Source organism: Berghia stephanieae, chromosome 2, assembly GCF_034508935.2.
Source record: "Berghia stephanieae isolate SIO BIC M18660-M18661 chromosome 2, UCSD_Bste_1.3, whole genome shotgun sequence".
NCBI classification, from domain to species: domain Eukaryota; kingdom Metazoa; phylum Mollusca; class Gastropoda; order Nudibranchia; family Aeolidiidae; genus Berghia; species Berghia stephanieae.
This window is the reverse complement of record NC_088361.1, coordinates 96,581,777-96,602,190: the sequence shown is the minus strand read 5'-3', so window position 1 is coordinate 96,602,190 and position 20,414 is coordinate 96,581,777. Positions and strand designations below refer to the sequence as shown.

At 35.7% G+C, this 20,414-nt stretch overlaps 1 protein-coding gene across 2 annotated transcripts in view; it reads right to left on the bottom strand.

Annotated features, from left to right (window-relative positions):
* Positions 1 to 20,414, bottom strand: part of LOC144965949 (uncharacterized) — a 91,022-nt gene that overhangs the window by 64,091 nt on the left and 6,517 nt on the right. For both annotated transcript variants that reach the window (XM_078901834.1, XM_078901835.1), the window contains exons 2-3: positions 19,245 to 19,397; positions 9,669 to 9,785 (exon numbers count right to left, since the gene is read on the bottom strand). In XM_078901834.1, the coding sequence (XP_078757960.1) occupies positions 9,669 to 9,785; positions 19,245 to 19,397 (270 nt within the window). The remainder of the gene's footprint in view (positions 1 to 9,668; positions 9,786 to 19,244; positions 19,398 to 20,414) is intronic.

Below are 20,414 nucleotides of genomic sequence, written 5' to 3'. Positions count from 1 at the left end.
AATATCAGCGGACCAATAATTGCAAAACAATTCCGCATAATAGGGTTTGTATCGATCCTTGCCATTTAGTAGACGTTATGGATAATAATACATGCATTCATTACTCGTTTCAATACGAGAAACGCAAACACATCATAGGCTTATTCAACGACAACTACACTGTCTATATCAGCTTCAGAAGTAAGTCAGCCGTGTGTGGTTTGAGACCTTTCTATGATGACGATGTCAAGCGTGACTGATCTTACTTGATATTAGCGCAAAAATATGACAGTTGAAAACCAAGAGAAAAAATAATAATAATAAATAATAATAATAATAATAATAATAATAATAATAATAATAATAATAATAATAATAATAATAATAATAATATTAATAATTTTTCATACAGGGCAATATCCAATAAACGTGCTCAAAGCACGTTACAAGGGGTCCCTAGCCACAGCAACACTTAACATGCAAGACGAGACATGACGCCCGTTAAGCGATATTCGTTTATTTTCCGGAGAGACAACGCGGTTAACGGCTAGGTACTCATTTTACACCTGAGTACCGTGAGAGAATGTGACTAAAGAGCCTTTTACACGGATAACTATCCGCCAGACGAGGCTCGAACCTAGGACCTTCTGATCTGAAAGCGAGTGTCATACCACAAGACCACATAGCTTAATGACGACAATAATAATAATAATAATGATGATGATAAAATAATAATAAAAATAATAATAATAATAATAATAATAATAATAATAATAATAATAATGATGATGATGATGATGATAATGATGATAATGATAATAATAATAATAATAATAATAATAATAATAATAATAATAATAATAATAATAATAATAATAATAATAATAATAATAATAATAATAATAATAATGTAACGAAATGCTTCCGTGTAGGCGTCAGTTTACGACAGGATGTACGTCGTCGTAGTATTAGTTGTTGTTATTGTAATCCCTCCGGAACAACCCTTCTTTTGTTGATACAGGTCGTATCAGATCATGCACCTATGGCCCGGAAGTTTGAATTAAACTACGTAGTGTGGGTGTTATTGTGAGAAAGGCATCAATCTTGTTTTCTCCGTAAACTTATAAGCAAAGTAGGATCCCTGTATTCTACGGGAGTGACTTTGTTATGGTATGGCTTGATTGATATCTCGTAACTATGGGGCTGACGAATTTATTTATCCTTGATATGAGGATGTCCGGTATCAGGATGGGTTGTTGTTGTCCATGATTATGGAATCTGGGGGAGTTTTAAGGAATTTCAGATGTTTACGGATATGACTAACATCCGTTTGTGTGGGTAGAATTTTGCTTCGTTTGCTTGATTTTTGCCTATAAATGCCAGAGTTTTGAGCAGTTTCTTCAGACCACTCAGCGGAGTCTTTTAGGCTCATTGTCTCAAAAGAGACCAGACAGCGGAGTCTTTTAGGCTCATAGTCTCTAAGCGATAACCACAGCGGAGTCTTTTAGGCTCATTTGTTTAACTCTTGTGTAGAGTTGGATTAAAGTCTTGTGTAGACTTTGTAGTGCTCAAAGTTCGAGCTGAAACACGTTTTGTGTTAACTCTTGTGTAGAGTGTGATTTAAGTCTTGTGTAGACTTTGCGGTGCTCAAAGTTTGAGCTGAATCAAGTTGTGTTATAACTCTTGTGTAGAGTTTGATTAAAGTCTTGTGTAGACTTAATTTGTGATTTCTATAATCTGTTCGGCTCTGGTGAGATTTTGAATAATATGTTGTGATTACAATTATGATTGTGTTTTGATATTAATATCATAATATCACTTTAAATTTTGAGTCTCAATTAATTAATCAGATAATTAAATTAATTGTATAATATATTCTTGTTGTAAAGAAAATAAGCTTTTCTTGCTATAAAGCAATATTATTTCATATCTACAAAGTAAAGCAATATTAATCAACATTAATAAATTGATTTGTTAAAGTAAAATAATATTTACTCATTTAAAGTAAACATATTGAATGAGTTCGAATATAGATAGAGTTATATTCGTATGATTATCATGTGATAACAAAATCATTTTCTTTCTTTAAAGTGAATGAGCCGTTGGAGGCTGGGCTTTAACAAGCCAACTTTAGGCTATACGCTCATAGCTTGACACTAATAGAAACTGAACATTTGCCTGTTTTATAAGTTACCTGTGAAGAACCATTTGCTTATTTTAATATCAGAACATTGAGAAACAATTGATCTGTTTATGAATACTGTGAAATCAGAACAATTTCAAGAAGAGACAAATTAACAATATGAGAACAACCTTACAGTTTTTGTTGAATATCAAGGACACTCTTTTGGCTTTCTTCTACACGTCTGGATTGTGTTTAGTTAGTTAGTTAATTATTAGTTGCCTGTATGACTGTGATGGTTGCAACCTATCTGTGAGATTGTCTGATGTGGTAGCGGTTTGGTAAAGTATTCATAATTAATTGATTTAATTATATATTTTCATATCGCTTTCATATCATATTCATCATCACACCATCTCCATCAATTTGTCATCCATCCATTTGATTTCATACTTATTACATCTATCATTTCATCTTTATATCTCATAATATCTTTGTTATATTGTAATAAAATATATCTTCATTTAGCTTCAAAACCTTTATCAACGTATTGTGTTTGGTTATTGATCGGTGTCGTAGCTTGAATATAGCACACATAAACAAGGTTGCAAACTGCGCTACATAAGCATACGGTTTACGTGCGCACTTTGTGACATAATTTGGTGTCAGAAGTGGGATTCTTATTGTTGTGCATTCAAGAGACATCGCGACCAAACAATTGTTGAGACAGGTTAGGGAGTTGTTTCAAACTTGAGATAGATACTATCTTTGAGCTTAAAGCAAATTGGTATCCATTTAATGGTTATAAGACTGTCATTATACGCAAGGTGTAATGCAAGTTATTCTGGTAATTTTCACTTGTTCGGTTATACGTTGTCAGTCATCTGTCATAGTGATACGGATCACTGACTTAGCGCGAAAGCGGTACTCGCGCTGTAAAGCCTCCATTGTCCCCCCTCTCCCTTTTGTAAGGAACGAAGGTGGTTGTTGGGGTAATTTGATTCCGTGTAGGAATCTGGGAGAATATTGTGTTGGTCCCGTGTGAGGATCTGTATTAAATCATTTGTTCTGACTTTCTATGCACATATAGTAAGTCAAGGTATTGATTCTGTGTAAGAATCTGGGTGAAGATATTTGTTGATTCTGAGAGAGAATCTGGGTGAAGATATTTTATTGATTCTAAGAAAGAATCTGGGTGAAGATATTTTGTTGATTCTAAGAAAGAATCTGGGTGAGGATGTTTTGTTGATTCTGAGAGAGAATCTGGGTGAAGATATTTTGTTGATTCTGAGAGAGAATCTGGGTGAAGACATTTTGTTGATTCTAAGAAAGAATCTGGGTGAAGATATTTTGTTGATTCTGAGAGAGAATCTGGGTGAAGACATTTTGTTGATTCTAAGAAAGAATCTGGGTGAAGATATTTTGTTGATTCTAAGAGAGAATCTGGGTGAAGATATTTTGTTGATTCTAAGAGAGAATCTGGGTGAAGATATTTTGTTGATTCTGAGAGAGAATCTGGGTGAAGACATTTTGTTGATTCTAAGAAAGAATCTGGGTGAAGAAATTTTGTTGATTCTGAGAGAGAATCTGGGTGAAGACATTTTGTTGATTCTAAGAAAGAATCTGGGTGAAGATATTTTGTTGATTCTAAGAGAGAATCTGGGTGAAGATATTTTGTTGATTCTAAGAGAGAATCTGGGTGAAGATATTTTGTTGATTCTAAGAGAGAATCTGGGTGAAGATATTTTGTTGATTCTAAGAGAGAATCTGAGTGAAATATTTTGTTGATTCTAAGAGAGAATCTGGGTGAAGATATTTTGTTGATTCTAAGAGAGAATCTGGGTGAAGATATTTTGTTGATTCTAAGAGAGAATCTGGGTGAAGATATTTTGTTGATTCTAAGAGAGAATCTGAGTGAAGATATTTTGTTGATTCTAAGAAAGAATCTGGGTGAAGATATTTTGATTCTGAGAAAGAATCTGGGTGAAGATATTTTGTTGATTCTGAGAAAGAATCTGGGTGAAGATATTTTGATGATTCTGAGAAAGAATCTGGGTGAAGTTATTTTGTTGATTCTGAGAAAGAATCTGGGTGAAGATAGTTTTTATGATTCCGTGAGGGGAATCTGGGTGAAGCTATTTTGTTGATTCCGTGTGGGGAATCTGGGTGAAGCTATTTTGTTGATTCCGTGTGGGGAATCTGGGTGAAGCGTTGGTTCCGTGTGAGGACCTGTATTAAATCAGTTGTTTTGACTCTAATATACGTCTATATTAAGTCAATGTTTTGAATTCCGTGTAGGAATCGGTAATAATTGCCTGTTTTGAATCTGTTTTGGGATTTATATTGACCGCCTTTCGTTAATAAGGTTACTTGTAATACCACTTTATTCTACGTGAAAGTAACATTTACGGCAACAGTGTTGATAAACATATTGAAGTTTGTTTATTTGAATTTGAATTGGTTTGATTAATTGTCTTAGAGATGGATGTGGAAAGATTAATTAAACTTGGAGAAAAATTGGAGTTAAGGGGTGAAGATCTCCGTGCTTGGGTGACAGCCCAGTTACAAGAAGATGAAGAGAGAAAAGAGAAGGAGAGAGAACGTGCCAAAGAAGAGGAGGAGATAAGCAGAGCACGAGCTCAAAGACAAGAAGCTCTGATGGAGAAAGAGCTTGAACTGCTTAGGTTAAAGTCGGAGTGTCAGGCTTCCTCCAACAACGACAGTATGACAAGTGACATTCGATCATTTACTCATGCTCCCACTGTTAAGAGTCCTCGACTTCCATGTTTTGACGAAAACAAGGATCATGAACCACCGAAATGCATGACACACGGCAAGGTGGAGTTGAAGTGTGGATGTGTGATGCCGATGTTGTCTGTCGAAGGAAGGGACAACAATGAGCCCGAATAATTGTCGAGATCGATGTGATCTTGAGGCATTTCGTTGATCTAACTAAATGTTGTACCAAATTTAGTCTTAGGGGGGAGATATGTAACGAAATGCTTCCGTGTAGGCGTCAGTTTACGACAGGATGTACGTCGTCGTAGTATTAGTTGTTGTTATTGTAATCCCTCCGGAACAACCCTTCTTTTGTTGATACAGGTCGTATCAGATCATGCACCTATGGCCCGGAAGTTTGAATTAAACTACGTAGTGTGGGTGTTATTGTGAGAAAGGCATCAATCTTGTTTTCTCCGTAAACTTATAAGCAAAGTAGGATCCCTGTATTCTACGGGAGTGACTTTGTTATGGTATGGCTTGATTGATATCTCGTAACTATGGGGCTGACGAATTTATTTATCCTTGATATGAGGATGTCCGGTATCAGGATGGGTTGTTGTTGTCCATGATTATGGAATCTGGGGGAGTTTTAAGGAATTTCAGATGTTTACGGATATGACTAACATCCGTTTGTGTGGGTAGAATTTTGCTTCGTTTGCTTGATTTTTGCCTATAAATGCCAGAGTTTTGAGCAGTTTCTTCAGACCACTCAGCGGAGTCTTTTAGGCTCATTGTCTCAAAAGAGACCAGACAGCGGAGTCTTTTAGGCTCATAGTCTCTAAGCGATAACCACAGCGGAGTCTTTTAGGCTCATTCGTTTAACTCTTGTGTAGAGTTGGATTAAAGTCTTGTGTAGACTTTGTAGTGCTCAAAGTTCGAGCTGAAACACGTTTTGTGTTAACTCTTGTGTAGAGTGTGATTTAAGTCTTGTGTAGACTTTGCGGTGCTCAAAGTTTGAGCTGAATCAAGTTGTGTTATAACTCTTGTGTAGAGTTTGATTAAAGTCTTGTGTAGACTTAATTTGTGATTTCTATAATCTGTTCGGCTCTGGTGAGATTTTGAATAATATGTTGTGATTACAATTATGATTGTGTTTTGATATTAATATCATAATATCACTTTAAATTTTGAGTCTCAATTAATTAATCAGATAATTAAATTAATTGTATAATATATTCTTGTTGTAAAGAAAATAAGCTTTTCTTGCTATAAAGCAATATTATTTCATATCTACAAAGTAAAGCAATATTAATCAACATTAATAAATTGATTTGTTAAAGTAAAATAATATTTACTCATTTAAAGTAAACATATTGAATGAGTTCGAATATAGATAGAGTTATATTCGTATGATTATCATGTGATAACAAAATCATTTTCTTTCTTTAAAGTGAATGAGCCGTTGGAGGCTGGGCTTTAACAAGCCAACTTTAGGCTATACGCTCATAGCTTGACACTAATAGAAACTGAACATTTGCCTGTTTTATAAGTTACCTGTGAAGAACCATTTGCTTATTTTAATATCAGAACATTGAGAAACAATTGATCTGTTTATGAATACTGTGAAATCAGAACAATTTCAAGAAGAGACAAATTAACAATATTAGAACAACCTTACAGTTTTTGTTGAATATCAAGGACACTCTTTTGGCTTTCTTCTACACGTCTGGATTGTGTTTAGTTAGTTAGTTAATTATTAGTTGCCTGTATGACTGTGATGGTTGCAACCTATCTGTGAGATTGTCTGATGTGGTAGCGGTTTGGTAAAGTATTCATAATTAATTGATTTAATTATATATTTTCATATCGCTTTCATATCATATTCATCATCACACCATCTCCATCAATTTGTCATCCATCCATTTGATTTCATACTTATTACATCTATCATTTCATCTTTATATCTCATAATATCTTTGTTATATTGTAATAAAATATATCTTCATTTAGCTTCAAAACCTTTATCAACGTATTGTGTTTGGTTATTGATCGGTGTCGTAGCTTGAATATAGCACACATAAACAAGGTTGCAAACTGCGCTACATAAGCATACGGTTTACGTGCGCACTTTGTGACAAATAATAATAATAATAACAACAATAATAATAATACGCTAACATCTTCTCATAGATTGTTATTAAAAGCTTCAAGACTAATCTATATGTCATTTGGTGATGACATTTAACGCTTACAACATGTTTTTGAAAATCGACAAGATCGATATTGCAATTAACGGCTCGTGTAGAGCATCATGTTATGTCATGGCAAAATGTTAACCGTGTACTTGTATGCCATTTCAATTTCAGTTCACAAACGTGAAGAGAGAGAGAGATAGAGATCGAAAGAGAAAGAGAGAGAGAGAGAGAGAGAGAGAGAGAGAGAGAGAGAGAGAGAGAGAGAGAGAGAGAGAGAGAGAGGGAGAGCGAGGGGGAGAAAGAGAAAAAGAAAGAGAGAGAGAGAGAGAGAGAGAGAGAGAGAGAGAGAGATAAAGAGAGATGGGGATAGATAGATAGATAGATAGAGAGAGAGAGAGAGAGAGAGAGAGAGAGAGAGAGAGAGAGAGAGAGAGGAGAAAGAGAGAAAAAGTCTGGTTAATACAGTTTAGTGAGAATTACATTCATTAACATGGATGGCAAAAAAAAAAACAATAACAAAGACCTGAGTGACGTCAACTTCGTTCTATTTATAGTAAATAAAGAACAAGCGTCGGTTTGGAATTTTAAAAGAAATGAAATATCAAAAACCCTCTATCTAAATAATGTTAATTAAAAAACAAAAACAAACAAAACTCCACAAACACAAGCATTTATAACTATGGGGGTAGTTGCCCTTTATTGCGAATGATCTGATTCTAATTATGTTACACGTCAGTGCAGCCTTTTTTTTTTTCTATTTTCTGGAATAGTGAACACTTCGGGTTTTGACTAACGAAATTTTAAACAAAAATGTAGACTATGTCTTAAAAGGAGAAAATAAAATCAGTTATATTTACTTAATTAAAAAAATAAATATTCCCAGCCCAGCTCTCAACCACTTAAAGATGATAAATAAAATGTCGAACAAATAATCAAAGGTAAACCAATGTAAGTGTAATAATCAGAATTAATCGAATTCCAGATGGGTAAAGAGAGAAAAACATGGAAAACACAGAAAAACATACAAATAACACATATAGACATACACACAGAGACAAACACACACAAACAATACATATATACATACAAACATACATACATACATACATACATACATACATACATACATACATACATACATACATACATACATACATACATACATACACAACGAAAATAAAAACTGCAACAATAAAACAAATATAGTGGAACAGGTTTTCAAAACTGCTCGAGCTATAATCAGCGAATAATATAATACATTCCCGTCCTTGGATAAATGCCAAAGGTTAAATCAGGAGTTGTACCGATAACACAACAACAACAACACACCGTGAATAACTCTCAAGCTAATATTAACGACTTATTATCGCATGAATACACAGTTTTATATTGTGTATGAAAGCTGGCAAACGCTGAACTCATTCTTTATGACAAGTTAAACATTGAGTCGTACATTAATTATTAATTCGAGACTACAACTTTGTGATGCAAATTATAATTAATTGCTTGAGTTATAGGCCACAGGTTATTCAATGCATGGACTTGTTGGAAAAGTTAATCTTATTTAAAGTTAAAGAAAAGCTTAACGTGATACTTTGTGTCACAGCGCCTTTTATATTAAATAGTTCATGACATTGTCATAACATAACATGACTTAGTCATGCTCTCATGCCCTTATGTGTACAATGAAAACAGCTTGACAACAGCACTTATTGTTAGCCTAATAACTGTGGTTAAAAAAAAAACAACAGAAAGCAAACCAAAATAAACAAACAAAAACCAAAACCAAAACTAAACAAACTAAGAAAAGGCCCAAAAGAACTGGACTTATCCGTAGGATGTACCGGACAGCAGCAGTCATTTGCTATAACTTAGTGAGTATTTTCCGCCAGACCTAATAATATATTAAACCTATCTACCCAATACTGATGAGTTGACAGGAGCGGGCAGAACGTGTGAATTGGAGCTCGGCTGATTTGGGCTACATGACCCATAGACTGATAGCCCATCTTAAAAGTGATTTACAAGGATATAACGACAACATTGATAAAAGCATTTTCACATATATTATATTGCCCTCTCTGTAGGGTACATACTATGGGGAAATATCCGGAATGAAACAGTACGGGAGGATGAAGATAGATAGAAACAAAGAAAGAAAAAATAGATGCAATGTCGTGCAATAGGACAGGGAATAAGCCTATGCATATACACTTAATAGATAGTCACAAATGTAACTAGAACTACGACATTTTAACATTTTTGTTTTGATTTCTTTAACCTGGCTGGGTTTATTTTGAAATTCGTTACCCTAGATACTATGAGATCCGCAAGTCAAACTCCAGCAATAGCCTACATTTTTGAGCGAGTTCATGTTAGATTCGAATTTTTTTAAAAAGAGAGATAGAGGCATTTTTATTTTTAGGGGATGGGGAACGAAAGCCTTCGCCTCTCACTCTCACACAGTTTTTAAATGTTGAAATCAGCTAATCAATATGAAATATTTTTGTTATCAGAATAGGATTATGCACTCTTAACGAACATACAACACCTTTAAACTAGACATAGGTTATACAGATGAAGAGGAGGTCTAAAAATAGTTTCAATAAACCAGGCAAGGGAAAACAATTTTTTTGGAGAACAAACCTTACCTTGTACAGACTTATTTCCTTTTCGTCGACAATATCTATGGATCGATCGGAAAGAAATTCCACTGGTCGTTTGCTCTGCTGGAAAAGGTCAGTTTTATCCACAATGGGCTTGTAGCTCTGGAATGAAGAAATACAAATTAGATCAACACAACTGCTAAAGAATGCACAGAGAAGCAGCAGAAACAAGTTAATTATGAACAGAGGCGCCCTCGTTTTTCTCTCTGCTCTCAGCAGATCATCATCAGCTGCTATTCCCTCAGCTCTCTCGCGCGTACGTTCTCTGTCCTCCACCCCCCCCCCCCTCTCTCTCTCTCCATTTTTTTCTCACATCCACTCACACACACACAAACTCGTGCTGGCAGACGTGGTGCCAGCTGGAAATTCCTTCCTCAGTTGAGTGTACTACGCCGTGAATAATGCATTCATTCCGTCCGTCCGTCTCTCTCTCTCTCTCTCTCTCTCTCTCTCTCTCTCTCTCTCTCAATTTTTTAATCAATGAACTTTGTGATGAGCTAACAAATATTTATCGACCGAGAGCAATTAAGACTAACACTAGCTTAAATAGCCAAAATAAATTTGAAAGAATAGCAGCATCCCTGCTTAGAAAAACAATTAATACAGGAATGCAGTATTATAATATCATATTTTTATGGCACTGTTTTGATGAAGCCTATAATCAATTCAACGCCGATCGACCCTTTGTAGATACACTTTACCCGAAATACTAGCTATTCGGGATAGATGGCGAGAGAGAGAGAGAGAGAGAGAGAGAGAGAGAGAGAGAGAGAGAGAGAGAGAGAGAGAGAGAGAGAGAGAGAAAGAAAGAGAGAGAAAGAGAAAGAGAGAGAAAGAGAAAGAGAGAGAGAGAGAGAGAGAGAGAGAGAGAGAGAGAGAGAGAGAGAGAGAGAGAGAGAGAGAGAGAGAGAATATCAAGGAATAATTATTACAAGGTAAATAAATATAAACGAAGTCGATTACACAGATAAAATGTCCTACGTGACGTGAATGACGAGGACAAAACAATAAATAACTGGATAGACCTAAACACACCCATACGCACACAGAGACAAATACACACTCCCACTTCACCATGCGTGGACAAAGAATGTTGCTTCTATCTGCCACTGGTTGTCTTGGCAACGGGGGCAGGGACTGGTAGCGGGATCGTAAAAACCAGTCGCTTTATACATCCGTCTATTTTTAATGCTAACGTACGATGTGTGGCAATGGCATTACATAATGATAACAGGTAACTCTTGTTTCCGAATAGCTTATATCTCGTAACGGTAACCGATATTTATCACGTATTACTACGCAATATGTTAACATGAAAAAATTGTTTTGGTAGATGAAAATAGCATTGCTAGTTCGAGGGAACTCTTGGATTTCAATCCTTGTTCTTTTCTCCCCCCCCCCCCCCCTCTCTCTCTCTCTCTCTCTGCCAGGCGGTGGGCATCGTATCAATCAGGCCCGGCGTTTGGGCCCCCAGCAATACTATCTATAATAGTTTGCTATGACCCCCAGCCAGAATCTTGATGTTTTTAATCTACCTTTTTATCTGGCACTTCCTTATCTTTATTCCTAATAAGGAAAGAATACTAGAGAAAAATATGCAGACAGAACTTACAGTGACACATACATAGCCACAAATCCACTAATTACGGAGACACTCCCCCCTACTACTAATAATAATAATAAATAACAACAACAACAATAATAATAAATAACAACAACAATAATAATAATAATAATAATAATAATAATAATAATAATAATAATAACGACGACTACGATGATGATAATGATAACTTTGGACAAAGTGGGTGATTCCTGTTGACATTAGACATCTTGTTTGATGGATTTGAGGGCTGCCAATTCAGGAGGCAACAATTTACTGATCTTTTACGCAAACATATAGTCCAAACCCTTTCGAGTGCTGAACTCCTGCATTATGCACATTTTTTACTCTCTTCCATTTAGCAGGTAAATGTAAAATATACTGAGGGGTTCATAACATACTGAACCGTAAATATACTGAAAATTGGCAACCTTGGGATTATCTATATTCCTTCATGGAATGCTTTGACGGTGGTATCCAACAATGCCGTCGTGGAAGGGCGTAATTTTCAAACTATACTTCTTCTACAACTACTACTACTACTACTACTAGTAGTAGTAGTAGTAGTAGTAGTAGTAGTAGTAGTAGTAGTAGTAGTAGTAGTAGTAGTAGTACCACAACCACTAATAATAATAATAACAACAACAACAACAACAATAATAATAATGATAATAATAATAATAATAATAATAATAATAATAATAATAATAATAATAATAATAATAATAATAAAAATAATAATAATAATAATAATAATAATAATAATAGTAATAGTAATAATAATAATAATAATAAGAAGTATTATTAGTATTATATTAATACTAACAATAATATCGCAACAGCCACCACCATCACTCGACGATATCGTATTAGTATTACTGTAACATCAACGGCAATGACTCATTATGTCTTATTCACTGCTCACTCTTTCGTCTAATTTCAAGTCTTACGATCATTATGTTGGAGACACTTCTACTATTATTAAAACAACAACCAAAACAACTACTCTACTTCTACTACTACTACAACTACTACTACCCCCAACATAAACCACAATATCAACATCCATCTAAACCATGACGTCATTTATCATACTTTTTAAAGACATTAATCTAACTTATTACAATACAAGCATCGCCATTGATCTTACTGTGAATATACAGACCGCCGTATGAAAATTGAAAGTGCCCTTAGACGGTTTTGGGACGACCCCTGTTCTATTTTCAATACTGCAGGAACCCGGAGACTTGTGAAAATGCCAAGGGTTGTATGCTCGGTCTCTCCCTCCACTTCCCCTCCCACTCTCATGTACAATTTATCTTGCCTGACAGGTTCAATCTCACTTTGCGTTGGAGAACTGATCCATTTGGACAAGCACACACAAACACAACACACACGCGCGCGCACACGCACACACACACACACACAAACTTGCAAGAGGGAAGGCGTTCTTGATGTGAGGATTGAGAGGTAAAAAGTAAAAATAAAGAGGAAATAATGTTGAGGGGAGGGGGGGGGGGGGGGGGGGGGGGGGGGAAGGTGGAGAGAAGAGAGTGAGGGTGTCGAGTGTAGACAGAGTGGCCGGATAAAATAATTATGGATCCAGAGAGGAGAGGGGAAAATTATTTCTATGGAGGAGCAGACGAAAACAGTATACAAAACAAAACTTAACTTGTGTAAAGGCTTTAAGCTCGGTAGAGTATTTTTAAAGAGAAGAAAAATAAAGTTAATACGTAGTGTGACTTACAAACACTTGGAACGTGTAATCTAAGCCAGGAAGAATCCTGATTCTGGCTAGCTGAAATTTAAGACTTAGATTGAGGTGATTAAAAAAAAAAAACTGTCTAACGCAATATAACGTTGAAACCATCTGCTGTTGACACAGTATAATTATGTACCGAAGGCCTTTACTAGCTGATAAATAAAATTAGTCCTTAGTTCGTGTTTTGTTATTTGTTATTTTATTTTTTAGTTCTCTATCGGCAAGACGATTAAAAAATATTTGTTAGTGATTTTCAGTGACCTGCAATGACAAAACACCTGTTCTTTCATAGCCAGAAACGTTTAACTACCTATAGAGAGCGGTCCATCCCCATTGCCAGTAAAACGGGACAAGACCACTTTGTTAAAAATCAGGATACTTTCTACAGAGTTATTTTAAAAAATCACAGACGGACATTCAAGGAATCGGAATATTGGTGATCTATTTTAAACAATTAAATAGCGAAATAAAAATTTAATGTCGTTTCTATGAAATTCAAAATAAATATGCCATTTTACCAGTAAAAATCCCGATGAATTAATAGACACCATCATACAAAAAGAAACAAGTACAGACAAATTTAAAACAACGAAAGTCTGAATTTTTAAGAAATGAAATCCGAATTTCATGAAAAAGAACAAAAAAGACACAAATAAATTTTATATTCATAGCGGCCAACATTTCAATGAGCCAAAACAGTTTGGACTACTATATGCTCAAATCTAGATTTATAGCTTATTCTATTCCTTAATATTTAATTTGCTAGTCAAAAAAAAAAAAAAAAAAAAAAAAAAAAAAACCCAGAAAAAAAAATAAAAAGAAAGAAAGCAAGCATAATCCTGGGAAATATAAAGGCCAATTCTATACATATGAAGTCTTATTTTTAAAATTTTTCTTTTCCCTTTAAATCTTTTTCTCCAAATCAGGACAGTCGCGATTGTATCAGAACAATTGGTCGCTATGTATATTGTGCAATTCACTTTTGTCACCAATCCATTTCGTGTAAAAAAAATATTCGTTTCAACCATTTTCCAGTATAATTTTGAGAGAAAAATCCAAATCTGGAAAAAGGGTGTTAAAATATTAAAGATTAAAAACCCGGTATAAAGCGACGCATTTTGTTAGAAGGTCAGGATTTAATTTAGACTATTATCCTCGGGATAATCCTGAGGAAAGCCCAGTTGCTAGATTTGTGTATAGATACAATAAGATTAACCCCGAGTCGCCATGTCCACTTGTTGTTCCACTGTACTTTTTAAGACTTTTAATATTCTTTGCCGAATTTTATTTGTTTAAACTTGACATTTCTTTTACACATTACCGAATTGTGTTGCGATACAAGGATGGATAAAGTATGTCTTATCTTAACCCATCTTACATTATCAAAATGTCTTGAACCTGAGAATTGTACAAATCCATTACCACCAACCAACCACACCACAGACACACATTTCGAGTAATTTACGAAACGTTTACTTGTCTGCACCACAATATACGAGCCCAAGCATCCGTACCCACGGAGCAAGAAACAAAAGACACCCCCCCCCCCCCAAAAACAAAAACAAAAACAAAAAAAAAAACAAAAAAAAAAACACAGACAAGCAAACAAATAAAAAGAACAAACTTAAACTTCAAGCCTGTTATCTTTTTTCTAGCAATTATAATATTTGTCACTGACTGAGTCGAGTGGAGTAATGAGAGTAAAGTGTCTTATCCAAGCACACACAACGCCAATTTTTAATGGCTTTGCAGATGCACATTGACAGGAGTATCAAATCTGAATCTGTCATTTAATTTGAGGAAGAAAAGGAAAAAAGCTAGAGTTATGTTACCAAAAGAATCAATTACCACGCCCAACATCGTTGGCTGTCTACATTTACTGTTCTAAAGCATAGCCAAGGTCAAACCAAAAGAGTTCAGAACGGTCATCAATTCAGAGGAAAAAAAAAGGTGTATCCAAAAGTTAAAAAACGAATCGTATCCCTCTGACCGGAATTATAGAAAATGTGTAACGGACTAGAATCAAGAAAAAGAAATAAATAGAAATAAATTATATAATATTATATATATATATATATATATATATATATATATATATATATATATATATATATATATATATATATATATATGTGTATATATATATATATATGTATATATATATATATATATATATATATATATATATGTGTATATATATATATATATATATATATGTGTATATATATATATATATATATATATATATATATATATATATATATATATATATATATATATATATATATATATATATATATATATATATATATATATTCGACCTACTCATGTTGAAAGTAATAATGAGCATCAGTTATGTAACGGTAAAGGAATAAGGAATACAGACCTTTAAGTTATGAAAACGAAAGGCTGGTTACTATCATCATCTGCCACACGATCTGAACAATGCCCAGCCGAAACACATAATGACGTGTCGTTCAATGACATTACCAGCCACGTCAATGATACAGTAACGGCCTGGGACAGCATGAACTTGTTTATTTTAGCACCAAAGATTCAGCATCAGCATTTTCGACAATTTAAAAAGCTTCCACTGTTATTTCTTTTATGGTAGATCTTACTTAACTTGTTTTTATCTTGGACAATATTTAAATGATAATCACAGTGAAACTAACGAAAACTAACTTTTCCGCAGTTTTTCAAATTAATATTAGTGATAGTTTGTGACGAATATTAGAAAAAAAAAAATGAAAAAAAAAAACAACCTTTTGGCACAACCTCCCATTATATTGCGTGAATTGAGCGATGCGACTACACACTAGTCCGAAAAGAGCCGATTGAAAATTTATATCCCGTTTTTTAAAAACCGATAGGAAAAAGTGAAACAACAGTCATGTTGGGTTTTAAAAATCCCAACAAATAATCGATACATCAATCGTGCACAGGGTAGGAGTTTAATCATTTATCCCATCCGTCTTCAACGTATCAATCGTTTTTAGGGATAAGCGTACAAGGTTCGGATTCATTCATATTTGTGTCGATTTTGGAACGAACATAAAACCGAAATCAGCTCGTGATGTAACTACTGATTACGGAAGGAAAAACACTTATCATCTACAAAGTTATTGATCACCTGATTACCAATGATAACGATTTATAAAAAAAAAAATAATAAAAAATAAAATAAAAACCTAACCTGTTACCTAACTGAACTATTTCACAGAAATAAATAAACAAACACACACACGTGCGCGCCCTCGCAAACACACCATCGCCACCTCGTGCATTCCGAATCAATAATAATAAATTAAATGAATCAGTCTAACACATCCAGGTACTTTCTCTCACATCCATATTTATTATCTACAGCTGGTGTTGGACGGTAGTAGCTGTGATGACAAAGGAAAAGGTGATGTTGGTGGGTGAGGTCGTGGTTGTAATATTGTGATAATGATGTTTATATTATCATGCTAAACCAACACATTTAAAGATACGGGCGAATAGCTCGAGACGTGTCTCACAGTGCCTTATTATCGAAGTGGCAGCGATGCCGTTTTTGAACATTGTAGTTGTAGATCTATTGTTGTTGTTGGTGATGATGACGATGATGATTACGACGACGACGATGATGATGGTATTACAGTATTAAAATGATGATGCTGAAACGTTGGTGCTAACAACAACGAAAGCGGTGATGATGACGACGACGATGATGATGATGAAACGTGATGATTAGTGGAGGTAGTAACAGCGATGGTGCTCTGATGACAGAGTTGTGACGATAATCCGGTGGTGGTGGAAGTGTTAAATGAAGGCTGTGTGAATTAGTGGTTGCGATGCATTGTATTCAGTATTTCATAAGGCGACCGCAAGTCTGCAATACTGAGACCCAAATTAATGATATATGCAAAAAAAATTTTTTTAAAAATTTAAAAAAGAGAGAGAGAGAGAGAGAGAGAGAGAGAGAGAGAGAGAGAGAGAGAGAGAGAGGGAGGGGGGGGGGAGAGAAACATTCTCTCACCGTACTCAGGTGTAAAATGAGTACTCGGCCGTCAACAGCGTTGTCTCTGTCGGAAATAAATTGTAAAATCGCCTAACAGGCGTCATGTCTCGTTCTACATGTTACGTGTTACTGTTGGCCAGGGACCCCTTGTAAAGCGCTTTGAGCACATTTAGTGGATATTGGCTATATAAAAGCTCTAGTTTTTTGTGTCAGTTACGTGTGTACCAGCCTCCGGACAATCAACCCGTTAGATAAATAACAATTGAGTACATTGCGTGGGAAAATAACACTTGTACTTGTTGCCAAATCAAAGACCACGGGCTACTTTAGATCAAGTGCTGAGTCAAACAACGAGTTAAGACGACCATATTAATACTCAATCTGAATCAGCTATCTCATAATATGTATGATTAATGGTTCCAGTAGCTCGTTAGTAGAGGTAGAGGGATGAATCCCCCCCCCCCCCCCCCCCCCCCCCCGAGTGATTAGGAGGTGGTTCTGTTAGATCTGGCGGAAAGCACATTGCGATAGACTAGCGACTTATTCAACGATATCAAGTAATTGCCATTGTCTCTTAACGATATGGATACCGGGGGAAAATACTCTGGCTCCACTAGCCTCATGACTAAAAAAAAAAAAATTTTAAGCTTTTATATAGTGTTATATCCACTAAACGTGCTCAAAGCGCTTTACAAAGGGTCTCTGACCAACAGCAACACATAACGTAGAACGAGGCATGACGCCTATAAGGCGACATTACACTTTTTCCGACAGGAAAACGCTGTTATGTGCTAGGTACTCATTTTACACATGAGTACGGTGAGAGACTATGAGCAAAGAGCCTATCCCAAGGACCCAACTTTGCGCCGAGAGGCTCGAACCCCGCAACTTGCGATCCGTAAGCGAGTGTCTTCCGACAAGACCATATTATAGCCGCACTGGCGACCTACATAGCTGTGATTCATTGAGAGAGAGAGAGAGAGAGAGAGAGAGAGAGAGAGAGAGAGAGAGAGAGAGAGAGAGAGAGAGAGAGAGAGAGAGAGAGAGAGAGAGAGAGAGAGAGAGAGAGAGAGAGAGAGAGAGAGAGAGAGAGAGAGAGAGAGAGAGAGAGAGAGAGAGAGAGAGAGAGAGAGAAGAGAGAGAGAGAGAGAGAGAGAGGAGAGAAGAGAGAGAGAGAGAGAGAGAGAGAGAGAGAGAGAGAGAGAGAGAGAGAGAGAGAGAGAGAGAGAGAGAGAGAGAAGAGAGAGAGAGAGAGAGAGAGAGAGAGAGAGAGAGAGAGGAGAGAGAGAGAGAGAGAGAGAGAGAGAGAGAGAGAGAGAGAGAGAGAGAGAGAGAGAGAGAGAGAGAGAGAGAGAGAGAGAGAGACGGGTCAAACGCACGTAGCGACTTTTTGTTGGGTCTCGGACAGAGCCCACAAGAGGGCAAGAAGGCTATGGTCTCCTATCAATTCCATTTATTATTCATATAACTACTTCGTCATAAAAATGTCCGCCTTGTATAAGGCGGCCATGGGTGGCTGCCTATTACAAGTTTCGATTTTATTTGTATCTTGAACGACTTGGAAGACTTTAATTTATCAACACATTTATTTTCGCTCACACCCGTAATAAGTCCTTAAACTTGTTCAGCCGGTTGACTCATCTGCCAGAAAGAAACATGTAAACACTGACATGTCCCCGTCCTTGAAGAATCCCAATCAAAATAGAGGCAAAAGGAAATATACACTACAGGACCAATAAAGAAATAAATCTATAAGTTAAAAATCAGCAAGTCTGGAGACAAGAAAAAGAAGAAGATAAGGAGACAAAAAACAAGACGACATTTCAAAAAAAAAAAAAAAAAAAAAAAAAGTATTTGAACCACCTGGTGTTTCACATATTCTAAGCTCTAAATCAAGAAGACGACGTAGAGGTTTAATGCTCAAGATAAAAAGAGATCCCACGATAAAAAACTACACCCCTGCCTGACGACAATTGTCGTTTGAAACATGTTTTAAACTTAAAACTGTGCGCTAATTAAATTGAACTATATCGATAAATAAATTGATCACCAACTCATAAATAGCGCATATCCAAAGTTTTTTTCATCGATGACCAAAACATTCAGAGATGATGATGATAACAACAACACCAATAATAATGACAACAACAACAATAAGAAAATAAAACATAAAGATAGAAAAGTAAATCTCACCAAAGCAGGCCATTTCCCATGATGTGGCGAGATGTTTGGCTCATTCCTTTCCACCCACGCAAGAGAGTTCTCCACCAAAAATACATGAAAGACGTCATGCACCTTTAAGTATTCCCTGCTCTTCCAACCTGTATCATCGAATTCCACCAAAACCTGAAGAACGCAAGAAGAAGAAAAAATCATATATTTAAAAAATCAAATGTAGCATTTTGAATTAAAAAAAAAAAAAATTTAAAAATAAAAATCAGTGTAACAGTACATCAAAGCTATGTCAATTGCATTTGTGACTGCAACAGAACTAACAGATGATGATGATGTACGTCCGTAAAAACTGACGCATAACAAAATTACATAAATAATGCATAATGAGATAAACGCAATTTATACAGGGCACAGGTGAGCCAGCGCAGCTCAGCGGTATGGCCTTTGGTTCGTACCCGAAAGGTGCCGAGTTCCACCGCCGCACTGTGTGGCCCTGAGCAAGACATCCCGCCCTAGCTCAAGTTTGTGGCGCTGCATTGCGGCTGGCTCCTGGGTTATTCAGGTCTTCTCTTGGAATAACCATAAAGGCAAATTTCCCCTTTGGGATGAATAAAGGGAATTTACTATTTACTAAACACAGGTCAACCTAATTGCTCTAGCTTGAATATGACATGCATAGACAAAAACAAAACCAATGATTGAATAATATGCACACACATTCGGGGACCGCACATTCACAGGCCACGATAGTAAAAACCGTACAAAAAGGAGACAGTAAAGAGAGTACAAATTAAGACGGGCAATTTGATTCGATACAAAGAGCTGGACAAGAACAGAGTTGTGTCATCAACGTCATAAAACCAACCAGGACGCGTGAAAAGTCTCTCAGAGCACACCTAAAATCTAAGCCTAATAAGAAACTTATTTCATTACGATTTTGATCTTGAGTTTAAATAGTCCATTTCATACCATAAAACCTTAGGTAAAATTTCAAACTTCACTCTTAAGTTAGAATAGGTTATTAATATGAGTGAAGAATATTAGTTTAAGTGTGTGTATGGGTGGGTTAAAAAAATATATTCTGTATGTGTGTTCTCAAAATAGATAAGATGTGATGTGGAGTAGATGTGGTGAATTAATGTTTGAATCTCACGAAATTTAAAAGCGCAGCAGAGAACTACGTTGGGG